We start from the raw sequence: 22,630 nt of genomic DNA, 5'->3' as shown, positions 1-22,630 counted from the left end.
TATAAACAAGTAATATATATAATGCATTGATTTTATCAGTATATCAGGGCACTTCAGTCTATACCAAACCCCAAAAAGCAATTAAGCAACAAAATCAAGCCATGAAATGTAGATGGAACACTCACTCCTACAATCCATCCTAGCATAGATATTGTTGCTGGTGTGGAACTCTTGAGATGTCTGAGGTCTCGAGAGTATTTTGATTAAGTTGCCATGAAGTTGTTGAATAATTTGAATGAAGGATTTTATCAAATGGTTATAATCCATTTTCTTTGAGGCCCAAGGCATTTATGTCTACTGTTACTTAAGTAAATGTAACTATCTCAATATGATATGCTGCAACCTTTGCATTCAACTATAGGAAAAAACTCAACCTCAAGAAAAATGGGAATGAGTGTTTGAATAAAATCAGGTCAAAATAAGAGTTTTTTAAGACCAGGCAATCAAGCTGCTGATTTTCAAATATCAATTTTATTCAATTCAACATGGCAGGTGAATAAACTATTGCAAGCTTAATGTTAACTTGCCCTAACAAGATGCCTGCACTGCAAGCTATCAACATGGTGTCATCCATGTTCAACATTTCTGAGTTGATACTTTATCATATTTTGACAGACAGATGATAAACAAGTGACAAAATGTTGCATTTTCTTCTGCAGAAATTATATCATTACGGAATAGGAGGTATAGTGAACAACTGGTTCTCTTCTTATATTTCGGTAAAGGCTCCGATTGATTGTGGCATTCCCCAAGGCTATGTTCTGGGGCCTTTACTGTTTCTGATGTATATAAATGATAATACAAATTGTTCAGATAAGTTCAAGTTTTATTTATTTGCTGATGACACCAGTATCTTATGTGGTGGTAAAAATCTTATCCCTAGAACTTGAGTTAACCAAGCTTTGTGAATGGCCAACAGCAAACAAATCAACTCTAAATGCTAAGAAATCTAATGATGTAATGTTTTGAAATTATAGAAAGAAGCTATCTTTCAAACCGACGATAAATATCTTTGACATCGATAAAATGTCATATTCATGATTAGAATGCAAGGATTATGTAAAATATCTTGGCATACTCATTGACAAGAATCTTAACTGGAAAACTCATATTGGTCTCATTGCTCTAAAAAATAGCAAAACCATCGGTATGATAGCTAAACTGAGACACTTTGTACCCCTTTCTATCATTGTCAAGTTATATCAGTCTCTTATTCTCCCCTACCTAAGTAGGGTATTAGCTCGTGGGGTCAAGCGTCAAAGTCAACTTTGGATAAGCTAATCTCCAGAAGCGGGTTATTCGTTGAATAAACTTTTCTCCCAAAGTGTGAACATGCTATTCCTTTTTTTATTGATCTTAATATCCTGCCTGTTCATTTTCTATATGTCGAATTTGTTTCTTGTTTAATGTATGATATTCAAAATAAACTAGCTCCTCCCCACATTCAAAATCTATTTACCCATGTCTCAGATGTACATTCCTACAACACCAGAACAGCAACTATCAACAAAGTTAAAAAAAAATAAGCCAAAAAAAAATTCAGACTTAGATGGAATTTACACAAGTACCTAACAGACACTGATTGGGCCCCTGAATCTCACAGATCACAACTTGCTAATTGCCTTGTTCATTGTTGCCACGGAAACAGAATTTGTGATCCAACTGCCACCATCTACCACTAGTGTGTTTGCTGTAATAAAAGCTGAAGCACCACTTGCTAGAAAGAGTACACTATCTGCCACATCTTGGCGCAAAACTAGTCTTTGTAAAGGCACATTCTCAATGAAATTTGGTGGGAGATGTTTGCCGCCTGTGAAGAGAAAGTATAGTTAGAGTTTCCTTCAGACTTCAAGTAAAAGAAAACTGTGAAATGCACTAACTTGCAAATAAACAGGGATTCAAGTAAATTAAATGTTTTAAATACAAGATGAGTGCAAAGGATCTTGTGAATGGCTCCCAGCCAAGTAAAGTATTCTATGAATAATTTGGTTTTATCAACTTAAAGTTGAAATTGTAAATTAGCCGGCATAAAGAGTTAAAAAGCTGACGTTTCCAGAGCTAGTCCTTCATCAGAGCGATTGACAAAGGGCCAATACTCTAAATGTCAGCTTTTTAACTCATTACAGTGGCCAAGTTACAATTTCAACTTGGCTGATAAAACCAAATTACTTTCACTGCCACAGATGCAGTACCACAGTTTCTTTAGAAACTTACTCTCTTTATACTATGAATAATTGAACGCATCCAAAATCTATTGATACATTCTATGCAGCCAAACGTTCACCCTGGCTTAACTTTAGAATCTAAAAACTAAATAACAATGTTAAAGCTTTCCACATGAATGCTAAACACAGGTTGCTTTTGCTGGAACTTTGGGTGCCAAAGTTGTTCCTGGTCACCTTGGCAACCAAAGACAGTCAGCCTGAAGCTCTCTTCTGTTCTAAGCATAACGTATATGAAATGAAACTTGAATTAGGTGCAGGTAAAACGTGCACATTATGTTTTCAGCTGGAATTCATTACCTAGTCTACGAAAACCCTCTGTGTCCTTCACAGCACCAGGTGCAACACAGTTTACCCTGACACCATCTGGGCCCCATTCAACAGCAAGATGTCTTGACATACCCTCTGATAAAGAAACAAGAAACAGATTATCAGGGATTAAATGTCTGGAGGAAACATTTGAAATCCTAACTTGCTGAACCCTTTCACAGCCAGATCTCAATGATAATTAACAACTATTCACCGAAGTGGAGGTGGTTGGTGGATATTTAATTACCGAGCTGCGAAGTGGCGAGGTAAATATCCACCGCTAACCACCAACACTGAGGTGAATAGTTGTTTTAGTAAATACAAAAACAGTGAGATAATATTAATTTACACCACCAAAAATTGATTTTAATTCATACATTTCAGCAACAATTCCAACATTTTCCCAAGTGGAAAGGACTGAAACAACAAGCCATGCAAAAAGTCACATAGTCGATAAACTCTGGGTTAAAAACTTAAATCATTACCTTTAAACATGGCCACACCAAATTTAGTCGCTTTCTTTGTGTTTTCAGGGTCTGCTTTGTCGTTAATTTGAGTGATTTCTTCGCTTGTCACGGATGCAAACCGGGATGCTATTTTTTTCCCCGAGTTGCTCGGAGGTAAATGGCAAAGGATATTCGGAGTTTGACTAGCCAATCAGAGCATGCCTTCAATGCTATCCACTGTTTTAGTATATACTAATTCTCTTTATTGTCTACTACTACACAATTCCCATGATTTTTGTTCAGAGAATTTGATATTGGATCAACTGAGAAACCACTAATTGATATCTTTCTCTATTACAGTAACTGTCTCTTATTGTCTACTCGATTAATTACTCATTACTTATTATTACTTTATAATTAATAATAATTATTAATTATTATTATTGGATCAACAGATAAACCACTAATTGATATTTTTCTCTATTGCAGTAACTGTCTCTTATTGTCTACTTGATTAACTGTATTGATATTGTAAAGAGAAATTCTCTCTTGAAAGTTAACCCTTTCACTCCCTAAGTGACCAAGACAGAACTTCTCCTTACTAGATCAATAAAATATCAAGCAGACAAGTGATGAGAATAAAGAAAAATATCAATAAGGGGAGAGTCAGTTGATCCAATACCAAATTCTTCAAACTAACATTATTAGAATTGTATGGCAGACAGTAAGGAGAATTACTATTGAGATCTCGGGAGAGAAAGAATTAAAGGGGTTATCACAGTCTGCTTGTCATGAGTTACAGCTATAAGTTCACAGAGTTAAAGTATTAATCACAGGGATTTTTTTAAGAGTTCTGGCCATAAAAATTTGCTGTGAAAAATTTCATAGTGTGATAAATAAACGTAAAAGGTGGAGCAGACTATTTTTTTTTTAGCAGTAGTAATTAAATGTGCAACTAAGAACCTTAGCAGTATTTGAATAGTATGAAAAAGGTTCCTCATTTATTGACACATTTGTTTAAGATCATTTCTATTCATTTGTATTATAATGTGATCATATGAACTTACCAATTGCAGCTTTTGCACTTCCAGCATGACACTTATTGGGACAAAAATTAATTTAAAAAAAATTACTCATTAAGTTAAGAAGTAGTTAACTATAATCCTTTCATTATATATAAGCACATTTCAAGATTGATACATCTTTAAGCAGAGAGGTGATGACAAAATGAAGAATGTCTATTGGGGGATACTGCTTAATTTAGCAAGAAACTCTCAGAGCTAACAGTAGAGGAAAAGAACCAAAGACCATGAGACAAATTGAAACTCGAACCTGCATGATAGAAACATTACCTGAATCAATGTGTAAAATCTTATTGAGATCCAGTAAGAGATAATAAGAATGCTTGCTTTCCTCTGCACACTACCAGGGCCCCTAAGGATACCAGCCTCGCAGCTGACAGGGCCACCCTGGCTAAATAAAATTGTCTTGTCTTGTCTTGACTAGCTCAACCATTTACTTGAATCTTTTCATTAAAAAGTGGACCCTGATCTCTTTTAGGACACCTCTCTTTAGGGAACCGATCCTCATTAAGGGGTCACAAATTTTTGGTCCTGGAAAAATATGTGCCAGGTAATCTTTGTATCTGTTACCTCTATTTAAGGGACACCTCCATTCAGGGAAAAGGAACACTTTTTCTGGGTCTCAAAGCCTGGTTTTAAAGTCCACTTAGGGGACACCTTACCACTAATAAATGTAACTGACCCCAAAGATTAAGTGTACGCTATCATCACAATGATGACAGCTTTCACAACATGACCTTTTTAAAACAGTACATCATTTGATGACAGATATAAATCAGCTGGCAATTAAAGGATAACAATTCAGATGTTATTGGTTTTGGTGGTTAATTATTAACAAATCCCAACCCAAGCCTTATTCAGGGGACACTTGCCCTGGTTACTAGGGTGCCTCCTGAATGGAGGTTCCACTGTAGTTGGGATAAGCGAGTTATGTGAGAATCAAATAGGCCATTTTACAGTTGTGTACTTAGTTGCCAAGCCTTTGATTCAGAGTGAGGCTAAAGATGACCTTGTTGTGATAGAGACCTGTATCTAGTTTGCATGATAACAAAGTGATTTACATTTGAAAGGCAGCTAGGTTTGTATCATAACAAGGTCATTCCTAGCCTCACTCCCATTCAAAGGCTTGGCAACCAAGCACACAACTGTAAAATGGACTATTCTAAACTATCTGTTTGTGTTGTATATTAACTGATTTCTAATCCGTTTGACCCCTAAGAGTCAGATTAGCATGTAATTTCTCCTTACAACATAACCCCTGTATCAAATATAAAGGTTACAGGAATAAAGGAAATGATCACTTACTAAAGAACTCTGCTCTTGATCATTAAACAAATTCTCCTTGTCAGCACCTTGGGAAATGCATAGTGAACAGTATGGAGAATATGCATACTGATTTAAGGGTGTAAAGGGTTTTCATATTAATTAACTTTTTACATAAAAATACTACAGACCTGCAGAGGATTTCCATTGTAATAAAGTGTGGCTGTGATGTTGATGATGTTACCATTGCCATTACTCTAAAAATAATAATTTGCAAGGTACTATAATAATAAATTTCATTGGTGACAGTGCAAATACAAAACAAATATCAATTTACGGTAAAGCACATTGCTCTGGGATTTGATTTCCTAATGGAAGCCACAGTTATAGTTAATCTGCCGGTATTATTAACTGAGAACCACTGATTCTAACAAGTCAGTTCTGCACCCACCAATCTATTGCATTCAAGTGTGGTGCATGCAAGTAAGCCTCAAAACCACAAACTAATGATTATAATTGATGTTTGGAGACAAATTTTGGTTTTCCTGACTCCTCACTGGAGATCCAGATCCATATTGAGTAAAATGTGACTGTCGTTACAGAATGGTTCAAACTTAATAGGTGTTATTTCAAGTTCTACTTTGATTCTAATGAGTAAATCAATGCTTATTCACCAATCTAAGGAGGTAAGTTAACACAGCCAGTATCTAACACTTAAGGTAAAATCAGTTAATCAAAAAACCATTCTTACTGTTATATCCCGGTATCCCTGGACATTGCAGGCTTGGCTGCCAAGCCTAATGATGTTTTAGATACATTGGATCTGTTTTACTTTTGATATAAACTCTTCTTGGATATCTGAGTCTGTTCCAGTTACAATTAAAGACTTTGCAACACTACACTTACCTTAAAACATTTGTTATACACAGCTTTGCTTACATTGAAGGTTCCAAAAGCATCAATGTCAAAAACTATAACATAATAAGACCAAAAAAAAAAATTGTAAATAATAAGCTGTTACAGAATGTTATTGAAAAAATGCTCAATAGTCCATGAGGTAATCTGTTAATTTGGGTCTGTCTACTCTTTAAGAGGTTATAGTTTTCAGTGAACTGACTGTATGGTGTCTGGACAATCTGAATGGATTCATCATTAGAGCCAAATGATCTGGATGACTTCAGTTCAGCTACCATTGCAAAACAAAAATGCCTCTGATTCATCTACTTCCACAGACAACAGTCCTCTACAAGTGATTGAAGAGAAGATTGACAAAAAAAAAATCAACTTTTATCACATGGTTACAACTGATTGGTCATTTTTTTCAGTTCTCACCTGTTTTCATCCCATTGTATGAAAGCTGGCTTGCAGGGCATAGAAAATTTCCTGCTGCACCTATACACAGAAACAAGTCTGAATGAGATTTTTTGTGCTTTGCTTAAAACATTGCTGAGGTGAAACATTAATTCTACCCTAATTTATAATTTATTGACTTCAAGTTATAGCACAACAAAGCTAGATTAATGACAAACTAAAATGCTAATATTGTAAGGAAAAGTCCCTTTTAGGTCACTCATTTAGTAGACAACCAGCAGTCTCTTCTTTTCAGCAAAGTAATTCACAAGAGCTAAAAAAAAACTCAGAGAAAAAAGAGTGTCTGTGGGTTGTAATAAAAACGAAGACCCTTGAAAGCTATTAGACCTCTATGACTTTAGATGCAAAAACTAAGACCTATAAACAAAGACCCCTTTATTTTTTCAATTTAACATGATTTGGTTAGGATTTCTCCTAGAAATATCCAACTCCAGTTTGAACCTTTCTAAGAGCAATAAGTATGCAATGAAACACCAATTTTTAAATTAAAAGAATGGGAAAACGTAGACCTGAAAACAAAGACCCAAATACCCTATTGGCTTGCTCCTAGTCTACTCATTTGGTGAAAGAATGTCTACTTTACCATTGGTGTCAGACTTAGATTTGATTTAAACTTGAACTGGCTTGGATGCAACATGATATTAGGATTGTTCCTCTATTCTTAAGATTAACACTTACTATTAACTAAAATATCTATTTTTGAGAAATGTTTTAGTGCCATGTCTATGGCAGCATCAACTTCATCGACCTGGTAATCAACAAATAGAGTTAAATACTCAGTTAGTTGAGAAGTACAAAACAGCCCCACCTCCACTAGGGAGAGGTATTTTTTTAAGCCCCCACATCACCCCTTTCCAGAAATAGCAAATATGATTAACAGTACTGCTCTTTTTCACCCTCTACATATTTTACAACTACACCAAAAAGTTCAAGTTTCTGAAGATAGCATTAATGTGCCAATATGAAGACTACAAAATAGAATTAGCAATTGCTCATATCTACTGCAGGCTTCAAACCTTTACTGGACTATTTATTAAGTTTCTTAGCACAGGATACAAAAATATAGCTGAAAACTAACTGCTAATTTTGGCACACCGATTTTTCTTAATCAATCTACGTCACCAAGACAAAACAATACTTTTTTTAACACTGGGAAAACTTCTTTTGAAAGTATCAGTGAGAGCAATTTGTAACCTTGAGAAATAATCTTGCAAAAAGATGTTTCCATCCATAGTCATCACCATACCTTTCTTACATCCATCTTAACTGGGAGACATTTTTGTCCTGTCACATTTTCTAGTTTCTTAGCTGCCTTAATTTGTGAGTAAAAAGAAAATTTGTGAGCATTTTAAGCAAACTTCTTAGATGACCCACTGACTGGGGTAATGCAACCCATAACTATACATAAAAGAAGTTCAGATTCCAAATTAAAGCCTTCTGCTGACCCCGTGAGTCACACATTGTCCTGGTATCAGTCTTAATTACCATGTTCCCAAAATATTCCAACTTAGGCCTCCATTTAGTGTTCTAAAATCATGAAATGCTAGCCAAACATAAAATTGTACTCACCAGAAAAATGGAAAGAAAATTTAAAAAAAAAAACAACAACAACAACAGAAAAGAAAATGAGATTTTGTGAAATATTATATAAGATTTTATTCTAATGCTTGACCCACTTGAACACTTTACCACATATTATTACACAACTTGGGCAGTCAGAGGGCCAATAACTAAAATCAACCAATCAAAATGCTCTATTGCCCGTCCAATATTCTCTAAGTATTGGACTGGGCACTATCCTGAATGGTCCCGAATGATACCGCACTTGTGTCCCTTTGAATTTCAGTCCTATAATAAATCTCTTAAACCAAGCTTGCTCGGGACCGTACTGGAAGAATATCGGCCCTTGGTCTCTTTTGTATGGACCAAGCACAGCAAGGTCCGTACTGTCAAGACCTAGGGCCAATATTCTCCCAGTACAGCCCTCGCGCTTGGTTAATAAGAGATATATACAGACCACAATGTATAAGAACAATCCTTGCAGTAATGAACATTACTTATGTAGTAGTGAAAAAAAGGCCTGAAAAAAATTCAGGCCCAGTACACGGTTTGAACCCTTGACCTCTGTAATTATACCGGTGCTGGGAGCTGGTCATTATACTGGTTCATGTTCAAAATTTTTTTCAGGGCTTATTTTCACTACTACATATTAAGTAGTGTTCAATACTGCGAGGATCACTTTCATACATTTCTTACAACCACAGTATACATGTACAGTCTTCATATACCCTAATTCACAGATCACAATTATTTTTTATTCTACCAACCTCATTCCCAGGTCTCTCATCTTCCCGCCCCCTGGAGCGAGTGAGGAGTGACCCTGGTTTAGGCTGGTCACGTGTTTACAGAGCAAAAAAATTCCTTAGGGACGAGTAGGTTGTTCACTCAATTTTTGTCTCGTTTGATTTGTCACTTTCAAACATTATCGTTGTTTGGGTCACCATGTTTTATAGCAGCCTTCAAGTAGCTATATCTCGGAGTAGGTATTGTTACTTCATTTAAAACCCAAACAAGTCCAGTGTTTAGAAGCGATATATTCAGGAAGAGATGTTGTGGCTGTTTTACCAACAGGATACAGTAGATCTTTCATTTTTCACCTTCTCTCCTCACTCACTCCAGGAGGCAGGAAGATGAGACCCTTGGAACGAGGTTGGGATTCTGCATGGTGACCAAATGGTTGCAGCTTGGAGTGGTGTAGTTGTAACTCCAGTCAGGAGCTTATGACAAGTGATACCTACCTTAGACATCTCCCTATGAACTTTAACATTGATCAATTTTTCATTTATTCATTCCATTCTTGGCAATATTTAACCAGACTGGCTGTATTCAGCTGTAAGCTTGTTTGAATGGGGAAAAGGGTCTGTAGGGTAACAAGGTAATTTGGCTTTATCAACTAAGTTGAAATTATACATAAGCCACCATAACGAGTTAAAAAGCTGATGTTTTGAGCAGTTAGCACTTGGTCAAAGCAAAGAAGGTCTAACGCTCAAAACATCACCTTTTCAACTCTTTACAGTGGCCAATTTACAATTTCAACTTAATTGATAGAACCAAACATGACAGGACGGAAAATATGTGCACTGTAAGTACCTCTCGTTGTCCCATACAAAGCCTTAGAAAACTTTTCTAAGGCTAAGTGTAGGACAACAAGAGGTAGTTACAGTGCAAACCTTTTCCGTCCTGTCATGTACCTAGTTTGAATGGGGGCCTGTTAAAAATTTCTTATTATACTGATTTGTAATTATAACTAGAACATGTACAGTTACTTTGTATACCTCTTTTCAGTTAAGTATTTTTTTGAGTCTGTCAAACTTCCGACCCACTATTACAGTAGAGCAGCTTTGTCTAACAAAAATGGAAGAAAATGACATGAGAAGCACCCAAGCCATTTTCCGGCTTTGAATTTCTAGTTTGGGCTGCAGATTGGTAGAAACTGGTACCAGTTCAGGCACTACACGTTAATTGAAAGCCGTCTCAGTACCCCTGAGAAAAAAGCTCGATCTCACACTCAAAAGCACTTGTGTTGGAATCGGCAGATCCCTTTAGGAAATTGGTCAAAAATGAGGGAAATGGGCGTGGGGGGTGAAGGAAAAATCAGCGGGGGAATAATCATCGCCGTACCTCATCAGAACTTCAGTAATAGTAAACCCAATACCAGAGCCACCTCCCGTAATAAACGCCACCTTCCCCTGGAGAATAATTGGACGGAAAAAGTAATTATAGTGATCAAGGCAAGCACTGTCACTCTCTACCACTTCATCCGCCATCTTGGGACAAGTTAGAGGCCACGTGACTTAAAAGGGGGTTAGCAGTGGGAGGTGCGCGATCCATGTTTGGTACTCAAGGGAACATGGCGACAGCTCTGAGTCTTGGTGAGCACGAGATGTAGTTACTTTCGTTACTTTTTTTTAATATGATTTTTGAAGCGTTTTAAAGTTTAAAATTTTCCTAGATTTTTCACATGCCTGCATGAAAATTTATATGTGGATGAATCTACAGGCTCGGCTCCCGCGTTTTATCGAGAGGCGTATCAGATAGTATGTCCGAATCAAGAAGAGAAGATCGAGCGGGATATGTTCGTGAAGATCTTAATGAAATCAAGCCTGCCCAAGCAATCGTTAAGTCAAGTAAACTATAAGACATATTGAGCTTGTTTATTTCGTTCTTTATTAGTGCAAATAATTGCCAGAAGACGTGCTCATCTAAGCTTTTATTAAACCCAACGTTAACATCATTCACCATTTATTTACGTTTGTGTTGTGCTTTGATAGTTGTACTTTTGATTTATTACTGATAAAAACTGCTATTTACCTCGCCTTTCTAACTAATAGCTTTGCCATGTCCAGTTGTATTTCGAAGGATTATCAGGTGAGAGCAGAATTTTGGTCTTCCTCGTTTGTTTGCGATCTTTGCGTACATGTGTCGGTTTAAGTTTCCTGCTCTCTCGCAGAACAACACGAGGTGTAATTAATTTACTCGATCTTTTGACTAGGATTGAATATCCTCAAAATTTGTTTAAATCAGCGTGAGATGGGCTGAGCTGACACCATTGGCATTTAATCGATCAGTCGTTTCTCTTGTTATGACAGCACATCCTGCATAAGATCCTTGTAAATTGATATTATATAAAGTACTGCAAGTTATACTGTTTGTGTTAACTTCTGTATTGGCTGTAGTGTGAGATCGCAAAGGAAAAAACAATTCTATTTTATATCTTTGGTTCTTTCTTACCCTAGATAAATTCAGTCAATGATCTACCTCTCCCAAGAGAAATGTCTTTTTACCAAGATCTTAGCATTTCATACGCATTTTTTGTAAGTCCAACCCCTTTGAGACAAAAATAGTAATTGTATCTAATAATAACATTCTTTACAAATTGAAGGATCGATTGATTGATTAAACGTTGAGTGATTAATTCCTGGGTTGAAATCTCATTTTCCACATTTCAATTAATTCTACTCTTTATCTTGCTCACAATACATACATAGGTTAATTTACCACTCCCCAGAGGGGCTTTTCAGGGCCAATACCCACCCATCCCACCCAGAGGAGGACATCCACCACACAGTAATCTTGTATGTGGGAAATTAACATCTCCTACCCCTAACCCTGCAGGAGACGGGGCCTATGGTTTATTTGTCCTTATCCGAGAAGACTGGAATATCTATCCATTTCTTGATTACAGAAAGGCTCTTTTTCTGAATCTTTTTTTCTTTTGGTTCAGATTTGGGAAGCTGTTGATCCGAGATAAGATGGATATGTTACAAGAGATGGATTATACAAAGCACTGGCCTTAACTGCTCTGGCACAGCAGGGAAAAAGTATATCGGAAAGAGCATTACAACAATTTGTGGATTCAGGTATGATTATCTGACAGTTTCCCGTGGCAGAGTTTTAGAAAAAATTACTTCTTCCATGCTAAAAGAATGGTCAGTCATAAGACATTTGAAAAAAAACTTTCCAATAGCAACTCAATCCTTAAAGTTAGGGAGACCTACAATGTTAAATTTCAATTGTGAAAGGTTGAACAATTGATTGTGAGCACCTTTGAAACTTACCAAGAAACTTACTACCGAAGTTGATTTTTATTTATAATGATTACTATTAATGTATTACAGAATTGCCAAAACCTTCACTGGGGGACCTGTCAGATCTGAAAAGTCTGAGTGTGCGTCAAAGACATGAAAACAACCCAAATGTTTTGGGTTATAACTATGATGAACTTGTGAGTCTGGATACAGTAGAGGTAGAGCTTGTACCAGAAAAGAAAGGAATTATCTTGAAGCACAATGAGTATCATGTTTCTAGCAAGGTGAGAGGCCAAATAAAAAATGTCTATCAAGGATTGCAAATGTTAAATTGGGTAATTCTACATGCTAAGTTACATTAGAACCTCATATACTGCAGAAACTCTTGAATTAAAACCATTCACTTGAATTGTAACATCAAAACATGAATCATTTGCACTGTCTGTGATATATTTCTTACAAATCTAGCTCTGAGAATTTGGTGTTAAATCAATAATATCTCCTAATTGATGCATTTATTCCATTTTGTCACTTTCCTGCTTGAAAATTGCTTTCCTTGCCGAAGTTTTCTTAGCAATGTGGATGAAATGGCTAGTTCTGCTCAAATAGTACAGTTGTCAACCAGAGCTTGCTAATTTGGTTGCAGTATTGGTGTTACTATGGTCATGCATTGAGATTTGTTTGTAATAATAAGCTAGTCAGATTTAAATAAAAGAATGGTAAAGCTCAGGGGTTTGAATTGCTTTTTCCAAACTAAGGCAGCTTCAAAGTGTTTGACAGGCAGCTGTTCCTGTAAAGAGGACATAAGGGAAAAATTTGAAATATTTAGAAGTATTTTTAGAAATAATTTGAAATATTTCACGACAATGTTGAAAAAAGAGAAAAATAATGAAGTAATAGGGAAAGCAGAAAAACTGTCATGGACACGAGAACAATCTCTTGTTTTTGTTCTTTTTTTCTTCATAATAACTGTAAGAGAGATTATAGAAAATGTATTGATTCTTTAAGTTCATAAATTATTTGAAGTATAATAACACATCAATAAAATCATATTGAACCTGTAATTCTCTCTCCATCTTTTTGCAGTTTATGAAGCTCCAAGTTCTCAACGTTCATATTTTTTTTGCCCATCCTCCTTGTTCTATCTGTCACACTAACAAACGGCATCTGACGAAAATGAAAAGAAGCTTCACGAGACATAGTCTCCTCTCGCAGCTGTTCTTTTTCTCGGGATCTCTGTGTCTCCCTCCCCATGGGGAGGGAGACACAGGGATCCCAAAAGAAAGAACGGCTGCAAGAGGAGACTACACGAGACAGAGATTCGAAGTAGTAAAGGCCTGGAAACGGTTTTCCAAATATGGATAAGAAAGTTGTTCAAGCTTCCAAATATGGGTACTTGTACATGCGCTTTACGTCCCTACAGTGTCAGAACAAAGGATCGGAGGGAAATTTGATTTTTACATTTTACATTTACGCAGACTTCTATGAGAATATATTCAGTCACTCTTAACAGTATCGTAAGGTTTGATTCCCCACAAAAGAACATTATCGGTTAAAGGAAATACAATTCGATTGTTTGCGATGAGCTTTACAACAACATCACGCATTCACGATGAGCTACAGCAACGGTCAGATACGGATTGTATCAATGTGGTGTTTCCTATAGATGAGTGGCTGTCCGCTAAAGGTGGCTTATCCACTTTCAACCGTGAACTCGTGGTGAATTTGGCCAAATTTAATGACATTGTCAAGGTTTACTGCTACGTACCTCAAAGTAATGAGGAGGAAAGAGAAGATGCTAGACGTCATGGTGTTTATTTGATTAATGCTGAGGAAGCCCCTGGATCTGAGAACCCAATTGACTGCTTGAAACTACCGCCTCCAGGAATTCGTGTCGATGTTGTTGTAGGACACGGGAGAAAATTCGGTCTCCCGGCCTTCTTCATAACAAAAAACAGCACCGGTAAGAGTACAAAATTGATCCAAATGGTCCACGTTTGGTGTGAAGACCTCGGAAAGTACAAAAAGAAGGAAACCACAGGACAAGATACAATCGAAGACAATGAGAAAAAGCACAAAAATGAAATATCTCTTTGTAAAGCTGCCGACCGAGTTGTAGGGGTGGGTCGTAAACTACAACATAAGTATAAATCGTCCCTTCACGGCATCCCTGTAGTCTCTCACTCCTGGTATATTTCAAAGTTTCTGTCAACCTGTGCACAATCCCACCCGATCATTTTCTACTGACGAAAGCGACTCAACGGCAGATTTCTGGGAATTTAAAATCTTTGTCATTGGGCGGTTGAGACGCGAGGATCGTTACGTTAAAGGTTTAGATATCATTGCTCAAGCTGTAGCATCTTTAGGAGAGAAGTTTAAGTTGACATGTGTGGGTGCTCCGGCAGGTCGACAGAGAGCAATTGAAAAATGGTTGGTCAAGAAGGTGGGAATTGATCGGGACCAATTAACAATCCATGGTTTTTGCAGCCGAGAAGAATTGAAGGAAATGCTCTGGCAGGCGGACTTGGTTGCCTTACCCTCCCGTGTAGAAGGGTTTGGTCTCATTGCACTAGAAGCAATTTCTGCCGGCATCCCCGTCCTCATTTCTGGTCAATCCGGCATAGCGGCAGCTCTCCAGAAGGTAATAGGTGGGAGAGATGTGATTGTTTCATCTAAGGAGTCCCAGGAATGGGCAGAGAGGATTCGGCAGTTGTCCCTACAAGACCCACCAGCGAGAAATGACAATGCTTTGCAACTGAGAAAAAATTATCAACAGACTTACTTTTGACAGGAGGAATGTGGCAAATTTGTTAAGCTGATCAAGGATCTTCTCGAGGGTATGTGGGGTTCACTTTTCCAGGGCCAACAAGCGTGACACATTCCACTTCTTTCAAATTCAACGCAGGTCACTGGAAAGATAAAATCAATACTCTAGATGATGTTCCAGTGAATTCATTAAGGAAAAATTAGGGGTATTTTCTTTTTATTTTGGTGGTGGTGGTATGGGGAATGGGTCTGACCTAATGGCAATGTGATTCTCCTGTTTACATCAATACATTGATCAATTTCATTGATGCTTTTTCTTAATTTTTGATACCAAACAACTTAAACAGTGACAATGTGTTGATAGTTGGAAATACACAATAGTTGTGCAAAATTCTGCATTAGGTGAAAGAAGGGAAAAAAGTAATTATATTACATCAAATGTATGATAAATTCCATATTCATTGGTAATTACATCTACTTCAACAGCTGATCCTACATCCAATGAGGAGAATTTTGGAAGTTCATGGCAAGTGCAAAATTTAAACCAGTGTGGTATCCCTCCACCTTTTCCACCAGTCCAAAGACCACTGAAAGAGGTGCAGAACAGAAGGAGAGAGGTACATGAAGCTTTCCTTGACCCTGTTCTCTTACAAAGAGAACTGTGGTGGCATCTCTGTTTCCTCTTTGGTCCTCATACACAACTTGAAAGTCGAGAAATGAAATGGGGTGACATTTCCCTTGGGACAGATCCAACCACTGGCCGAGAAATGCTTGTCTCCTATGCAAGACTGGAAAATCAGCCCATGGCACCAGTCAGAAGTGTAGAATCTCACAAATTTCCTGTTGAGATCTATAAAGTATTTAAGAGCCACAGACCAATGCACATGAACAACCCTGACTCACCTTTGTACTTGGCAGTAAAACGCAGGTACAAACCTAGCAACCAGGTTTGGTACATGAGGAGAGCTCAAGCAGTCAACAAAATTGGTATAAAAGGTAATTATTATCCCCAGCAGCCTGCTATTGACAAATACCTTAAAGAGCCCTGAAATTTTCTCAACTCACTTCTGATCCTTGCATTAATCTCAAGTAATCTCCAGGTTTTTTCACAGGCATCCCACACTAAGTATGAGAGTCAGTCTCGTGTGATATATAAGCAACTAACACAATATCAAAATTGTCTTAGACATGAAGGTTTGTAAGGGGCTTCCAATTCTTGACTTAAGACACTTAATGCAAAGCCCTTGTTTATTTTCATGGCGAGTAGCATGTTGTGCAATTAATTTCTGATCTAACACAATTGAGCAATCTCTTAATTTGTTTGTCACATAGTAACACTGAAAACAGAACAAAAAATACTTAATTCAGATAAGAATAGGAAGATGATCATGCAATAAGGGCTGCAAGCAGCGTAACATGAAAGTGAAGTCTAGGTTAATTTCTGATAGGGTACCACAAGTAACCAAGTTTTGAACTGAGCTTAAGGTGACTGTGTTATCTAAAATGAACTAAGACATTTGGCATGGCTATATAATCGATTACATGTTAACACTACATGATGAACTTGTTCTGTACTTAGCTTCAGTTTTGTAGAATATTTGTCAGGTGGTAAAATGTTAGTAACTGTACAGTAGCATCTCTGTGGGAATTAATATTGTATTTGGCCAAACTGTTACATGGTAATTGTATTTTTTATTCAATTAATTTGTACATCTATACAAGGTGTATTATTATTGCTTTTTAAGTAGCATTACTCTTGAAGTAAGGTATCAGTGAATTAAATAAAAAATTAAACTAAAGAAAATTTATTTCCCTCAAAGAAAGTGGTTATTTCACTCATGGCTGATTATAATCTTAATTCTAGATCTTAACCAACTTTACCTGAAGACCTTTGGGCACTGCAGTGCATTCTATTTGGTATATGTTGCTCTTGCTGCATGAGCAAATCTGAAATCCATGGTAGTCTCTGTGAAAGGTCAGGAACAAAATAGAGAGACTGATGATAAAGGCAATGTGAAAGTCTCCTCTTCTTAAACATGATTGAGACACAGTTCAAATTGTTTGAGTCTATAACAATCAGTTTTCACATCAAATACCTACAAAAGTGGACCTTGAAATGAACAGCGATATTTGGCTAGCATGGAAATATTGGCACTTGTATGTCCATGGGCTGTTTTCAGTCAAAATTTGTTATCACTGTTTAAAATTGATTTTGATTTGCTCAAATTAATTTAATAACTTAATAAATAAATATCGACCTATTAACAAACGGTCAGATTAATGAATGATACCAAATTACAAACATAGAGCTTTTCCTGAGGTGTAAGAATTGTGTTCATGCACTTCCATCCTCACAACTTGAACAAGCATTGAGTGGACAGCTCACTTAATAAAGGGATATAATAAGGAAACTATGATATATGACATCAAGCAGGACAGTTCAGCTGCAACATAGACTTGAAATATTTTAGATTTGGAGAGTAAAAAATAATCTTTAAATGCCAGTACCCTGGTGGAATGCATGTAAATAACCAGTTCTTGAGTCTTTATTCTGGTATTTTCCTTTATTGTTCTAAGCATTAAGTACAATACCAAGCCTTATTACACCACTCGGGAAGTCAAGAGGGCCAATAACTAAAATCGACCAATCAAAATGCTCTATTGCCGGTCAATATTCTCTCAGTATTGGACCGGGCACTGTCCAGAATGGTCCCAAATGATACCGCACTAGTGTCCCTTTGAACTTCAGTCGTGTAATAAATCTCTTGTTAACCAAGCTTGCTCGGGACCATACTGGAAGAATATCGGCCCTCGGTCTTTTTTGTACGGACCTCACTGCGCTCGGTCCGTACTGTCAAGACCTCAGGCCAATATTCTCCCAGTACAGCCCTCGCACTTGGTTAATAAGATATATATACTGAGTGGGCAGAAGAATTCTTCACTGCTTTCCTGAATCTATGTTGAAGAAGGACACAGCTTCTGGTTTAAAGTAATTGACTAATAAAGAACTTTCATAGAGGGTTTCTTTTGAAGGCTTACAGAATTTGAATTAAATGTGGTTGGTTGCTCTACCATTTCCTGTTAATGCTACTGGGCACAAGTATAAAATGCAACTTTCACAGTTTTTAACACTTGACACTTGCACTCATGATTAAATTTTTTTGTTAAGGGTTAAACTGGGATTAATTTTCAAGTGTCCTCTGACAGGCATAACTAGGGTCATGCCAATGTGGAATAAACAGCAGCAGTGCATTAAATTGCTTTACTATCGATAGCTAGTTGTTTACATTTACTGGGAAGCAAAGATGAAAAGATTGTAAAAAGGTACAGCATGTCTTCCTTTCAGGCCATTACAGTCCCAGAGACACATGATAGAAATACTGACCCAGTAATCCATAGAGTAAACCCCTCCCCTAAAAATAACATGAACTCACAATCCAAAGCTTCCAGTAATTAAAAGCTATGTAGAAAGCCAAAAAACCTTTCACATACAAGAGTCTCGCATTATCCTTGAGAAGTATATATTGTTAATTCTTTGTACTGGTATCTACTCTGGGAAGCCAGGCCAAACGTAAACAGGCAAACTTAAGTCCCATGAAAAAGTTGACAACATAAAGAATATGTGAGGGATGCTTTTTTCTTCCCTGGCCTTTCCTTTTGCAATGCTCTATCACTGTGGATTATAACTGAGATGACTAACGGGCTTTGTACATACTAACAAATCAAAAGGTAACATGAAGCCATTCTGTTTCTCTAACCCTCAAGACAGCCTTTCAGTGAGTGTGGAAAGCTTTATTCACTTCTGTAGCATATTATAATGTCTTATCAAAATACTATTTAAACACTAATCCATTTAAAATTCCAAGGGAGTTTATGAGGGTTATATCATAAAGAAGTAGTGAGATCAAAAGAGTTGATTGGACAGGTATCTACTCTGGGTAACCATGCTAAAAGTAAACATGCAAACAAAACTCCTATAACAATGTTAACAATATGATAAAGGAGAGGTGAGGGATGCTTCTGCTTTCCATGGCCATTCTTTTTGAAATGCTGTATTACTCCTTTAAGAGAGTATTTCTGTGGATTATAGCCAAGATGTTTACGGGCTTTCTTCATGCTAAATAATGAGTGACTCCTGTCTTGTAAACCTGTTAAGAAGAAAAACAAAAGTGAATTTTTCTTTAATCTTCTGAGGTCACCAGCATTTCTTTTCAGCCTCACCACAGCAACACAAATGGTGCCGTCAGCAATGGTCAAGAAAAATCAAAGAACTGATCATAAAGGAGAAATTGAACTGATATTCAACATATTATAAAAACTAAGAAAAGATTAACATATGAAAACTAGCAAGGATAATTCGTATGTTGGTAGGTTAAGAAATGGAAAAAAACAACCCTTTAAGGAAAAGTAATCTATGTTTTGGTGTTACCCTTGAACTTCCCAGATCTGACCCAGAATTTAACTAAATTCTGTCTAACCTATATTTCTATGGAAAAAAGAAAGTCTCAAAAACAACTTTACAAGCCGACCTATTTGCTCATCTCTGCTGGATAATGCTTTGATATTATCAGGACTTGTTTGTCATCAAACACTTCTGTCACTTTCAATTGACACAATTACCCATTTGATCATGAAGATTGCATATAATCATTGCTACTTATATCCTTATGATCCTGTAGTTTGCCGTGTCTACTTAAGAGTTTGATGGTCAATAGTACCTCAGTGTTCTTGTGAGGAGCGGCTGGAAGTTATAAATATATCTTCCAATCACTGAGTGAATCAGTTCGGTTAAAAATGCTGGAAAGAGAAAATCTCCCAATTAGAAATAAACTCATTCAATGGACTTTGTCCAGTGACTACCTCATTTAAGAGATAGATCAATAATCTACTTATTTCAATAGATAAAAGTAGTGAACAGTAAGCTGACTGAGTTAAAATGCAAACTGAGTCACCTAAAATCCACTTTGGTCTCCATGCAATCGCAAGCCTTGAGTCAGTATGAGAACAAGAAAAACTGCCTGCTAGAAGTCTACTTTGTCATTCGCAATAAGGATAACAGAAATAATCAGATGATTGAATACCCTGGTATTGGCTTCCCAAATAAATATATAAATAAAAACTACCAGGGACTTACTAAGAAAAATTAAAAATAACAGTAAGTCATATATTTCAAGAAATGATGATAACTCTGAATTGTATGTGGGAGTTATTTATTTACTCTTGTTGGAAATATTGTCAAAGGAAATAACTAAAATTAACTTACCAACCATATATACAAGAGTCATTGGTAACTTGAATTTGGGAAATTTGTAGCCCAAACCTTCAACCTAATTGAAAAATGTTTAAAAGGGTTCAGGTCAGAAAACATTAAAAGGGTGAAGATTCCAAGATAATTTAGGAAATGAAGCATCAATTCTTTTAGAAGAGTTAGGTCATCTTTCCTGATTTTCATTTCTTTTTTTCTTAAAAAAAAACACCAAAAGGAAACAGGCCTACACTGCTCAAATTTAGAACTGCTTGCTTGATTTAGGTTTCAATAACACATCTTACACTTCTTCACCAAGGCATAATTTAACAAATATTCACTGAATGAAAAATTTAAACTTACCAAAGGTTTGAAGAACTCAAAGTTGTTTACAGGGGAGTCATCTGAAATAAAATATGCTTCACCTGCCCGAAATATAAAATAAGAATGGTCTATCAAATTTGTGATAAGAATGATGGAAGTCTACTATAGGAAATGAATTGTGTACACATTCAGTGGTAATTCTGTTGTTAGATTATTTATGCCTTTCTTACTAACAGCTATGGAATCTGCCTCCATGAGAGTTTTCCCTGCCAAAATGTGAGCTTGAACCAGATTGTTTACATGAACAAAGTCAACAGTAGAGTCATCTTGGCCATAAGTGAAGGTAAAAAGACCTCTTTCAATATATGACTGAAAATAGAGAAATCGAATGTGAATCTCATCAGCCTCTTTTTTTTTATAATTTATTTGATATAAGGCATAGGATACCTCATTGGTTCCTGCCCTGACCTCCAGATGGGCATTAATGGGTTGGTTGAGTCATTAACCCCTTGACTCCTATAGATAACCAAATGAGAATTTCTCCTTACAATATCAATTCAATATCAAGAAAAAAAGTCATCATCCTTGGAAACACAGGGGCTGTGGGTCAATTTCTAGTCTCTTTTGAAAAAATTGCCAAGTTAACATATCATGCCATTATACTTTGGAAGTGGCAGCTCAGTTCAGTTCATATACCCCAACTAAGAAAATCTCCAGCACTATGAGACATGTAGCTTTATTTTGCAAAAATGTATCAGTAATAATTATCTAGAACTGAAGGAAATAAAATAAAATTTGAACTGAAGCCTACCACAATTCTGGGTAAATGTCTTAATTCTCCTTCTCCATAAATGCCAGCTGGTCTTAAAGCACAGGTCTTGAAAATTTTCCCATCTGTGAATGATTTCCAGGCAACAAAATTGAATTGCAAGTGGGTTCACTATTTTTTAAGACGAATTTTTGGCATTTGCCAGACTACAAGCCAGTTTTCTTTTTTTTTTTTTGGTGGTAAAAGACTAACAATCATGTTTTCTTCAGTTTAAAAGGAAAAAATGAGTTAGTCAAATTTATTTTATGAACTGAAAGTGATGGATGTCTTTGAAATAATGGTATCTTTTTCAATGACTCTTGGTTCAAAAAAAAAAAGAAAAGAAGGGGCTGCAGCTAGAATTCATTTAATGAGGAAAATCCTTGTTTGCTATTATTTTTTGACACACACTAATTTATACCTTAAGTTTGTAATTTATGTACACAACTTTTTCTGTAGAGGACCTCGTCATTTCATTGCCATTCAACATTTGAACATAGGCATAATTCAATTGTGGCAAACACAAAACTTAACTTAACTTCACAGGTCTCAAGATAGAAACAAAGACCTGTAAAATTAATTTTTTTCCTGTTGTCATCCGCAACGTAACAACAATCCTCAGAATGTAGGTGTTGTAGGTCAATTTTTTCTTTAGGTAAATTTGTTTCGATTTGCTCTCGAGGTAAATTCGATCTCAACCTAGGTCATTTGCTGATGTCTGACTGTCTGTTTTTTCTTTTTGGCTGTGTTGAGATGTCTGGAACCTGAAATTATACTAAAACAATTATTTGCCTCAGGTTCCAGACATCTCAACACAGCCAAAGAAAAAAACCGACAGACAGACATCAGCAACTGACCTAGTAGGTTGAGATCAAATTAACCTAGTTTGAAACAAATTTACCTAAAGAACAAATTGACCTACAAGATAGACACAACTCCACGCATTTTTTTTTCCAGTGAGAACCTAAAAGTGTGATGTCAATGATCTCAGAATGCAGGATTACCTCTAAATCTCAGGTTACCTAAAGATATACAGTGGGATAACTCCCATTTGAAACTAATGGGAATTCTTTACGAACATTTTACACTTCATTGCCATTCATTAAAGTGCTTACAATGTACCTTAATATTTGTATCATATCACAAACTAAGCTGAGTGGCTCTGAATTTCACCTCTGAAAACCCAAGCAAATGTTTACTCAAGAT

The 22,630-nt window shown here is 36.4% G+C and overlaps 2 protein-coding genes and 1 pseudogene across 12 annotated transcripts in view; 1 reads left to right on the top strand and 2 right to left on the bottom strand.

Annotated features, from left to right (window-relative positions):
* Positions 1–452: 452 nt before the first annotated feature.
* LOC111334003 (peroxisomal 2,4-dienoyl-CoA reductase [(3E)-enoyl-CoA-producing]-like) lies at positions 453–10,535 on the bottom strand (annotated as a pseudogene). Its single transcript, XR_015992742.1, has 10 exons — positions 10,375–10,535; positions 10,029–10,098; positions 7,940–8,005; positions 7,372–7,441; positions 6,655–6,714; positions 6,229–6,293; positions 5,514–5,579; positions 4,045–4,075; positions 2,523–2,627; positions 453–1,810 (listed from the first exon to the last, which is right to left on the bottom strand). The product of XR_015992742.1 is annotated as a peroxisomal 2,4-dienoyl-CoA reductase [(3E)-enoyl-CoA-producing]-like (transcript).
* Positions 10,536–10,583: 48 nt separating this feature from the next.
* Positions 10,584–18,495, top strand: LOC148721678 (uncharacterized). 9 transcript variants are annotated; one of them, XR_015992748.1, is made up of 7 exons: positions 10,611–10,625; positions 11,085–11,121; positions 11,490–11,567; positions 11,978–12,113; positions 12,372–12,565; positions 13,368–15,118; positions 15,534–16,855. XR_015992748.1 is itself a non-coding variant. In XM_088736874.1 (5 exons), the coding sequence occupies exons 4-5, from the start codon at positions 15,764–15,766 to the stop codon at positions 16,986–16,988; spliced, it is 357 nt and encodes a 118-aa protein (XP_088593000.1). In that variant the 5' UTR covers positions 10,628–12,113; positions 12,372–12,565; positions 13,368–15,118; positions 15,534–15,763; the 3' UTR covers positions 16,989–18,495. The 9 variants fall into 9 exon arrangements, 1 of the variants encoding a protein (XP_088593000.1); XR_015992749.1 differs by lacking the exon at positions 11,490–11,567 and having other exon boundaries at positions 10,597–10,625; XR_015992747.1 differs by having other exon boundaries at positions 10,615–11,121.
* A 521-nt stretch (positions 18,496–19,016) lies between these two features.
* LOC148721677 (short-chain dehydrogenase/reductase family 42E member 1-like) overlaps positions 19,017–22,630 on the bottom strand; it is a 6,293-nt gene continuing 2,679 nt past the window's right edge. The window contains exons 7-12 of one of the 2 annotated variants that reach the window (XM_088736848.1): positions 21,428–21,510; positions 20,847–20,985; positions 20,656–20,717; positions 20,311–20,374; positions 19,766–19,844; positions 19,017–19,195 (exon numbers count right to left, since the gene is read on the bottom strand). In XM_088736848.1, coding sequence (XP_088592974.1) covers positions 19,165–19,195; positions 19,766–19,844; positions 20,311–20,374; positions 20,656–20,717; positions 20,847–20,985; positions 21,428–21,510 — 458 coding nt within the window. In that variant the 3' untranslated portion in view covers positions 19,017–19,164. The remainder of the gene's footprint in view (positions 19,196–19,765; positions 19,845–20,310; positions 20,375–20,655; positions 20,718–20,846; positions 20,986–21,427; positions 21,511–22,630) is intronic. The other variant, XR_015992740.1, reaches the window with a different exon arrangement.

This window comes from Stylophora pistillata, chromosome 10 (genome assembly GCF_964205215.1).
Source record: "Stylophora pistillata chromosome 10, jaStyPist1.2, whole genome shotgun sequence".
Taxonomy (NCBI): Eukaryota; Metazoa; Cnidaria; class Anthozoa; order Scleractinia; family Pocilloporidae; genus Stylophora; species Stylophora pistillata.
The sequence above is the reverse complement of the archived record's forward strand: the minus strand, read 5'-3'. Positions and strand labels throughout refer to the sequence as shown.

What these genes read in the sequence shown, in the direction of transcription:
- LOC148721678 (XM_088736874.1), top strand. Translation starts at nt 15,764, where the DNA reads ATGAAATGGGGTGACATTTCCCTTGGGACAGATCCAACCACTGGCCGA. An exon ending in CAACAAAATTGGTATAAAAG is followed by an intron (nt 16,044 to 16,911) that starts GTAATTATTATC and finishes TCTTAATTCTAG; the next exon opens with ATCTTAACCAACTTTACCTG.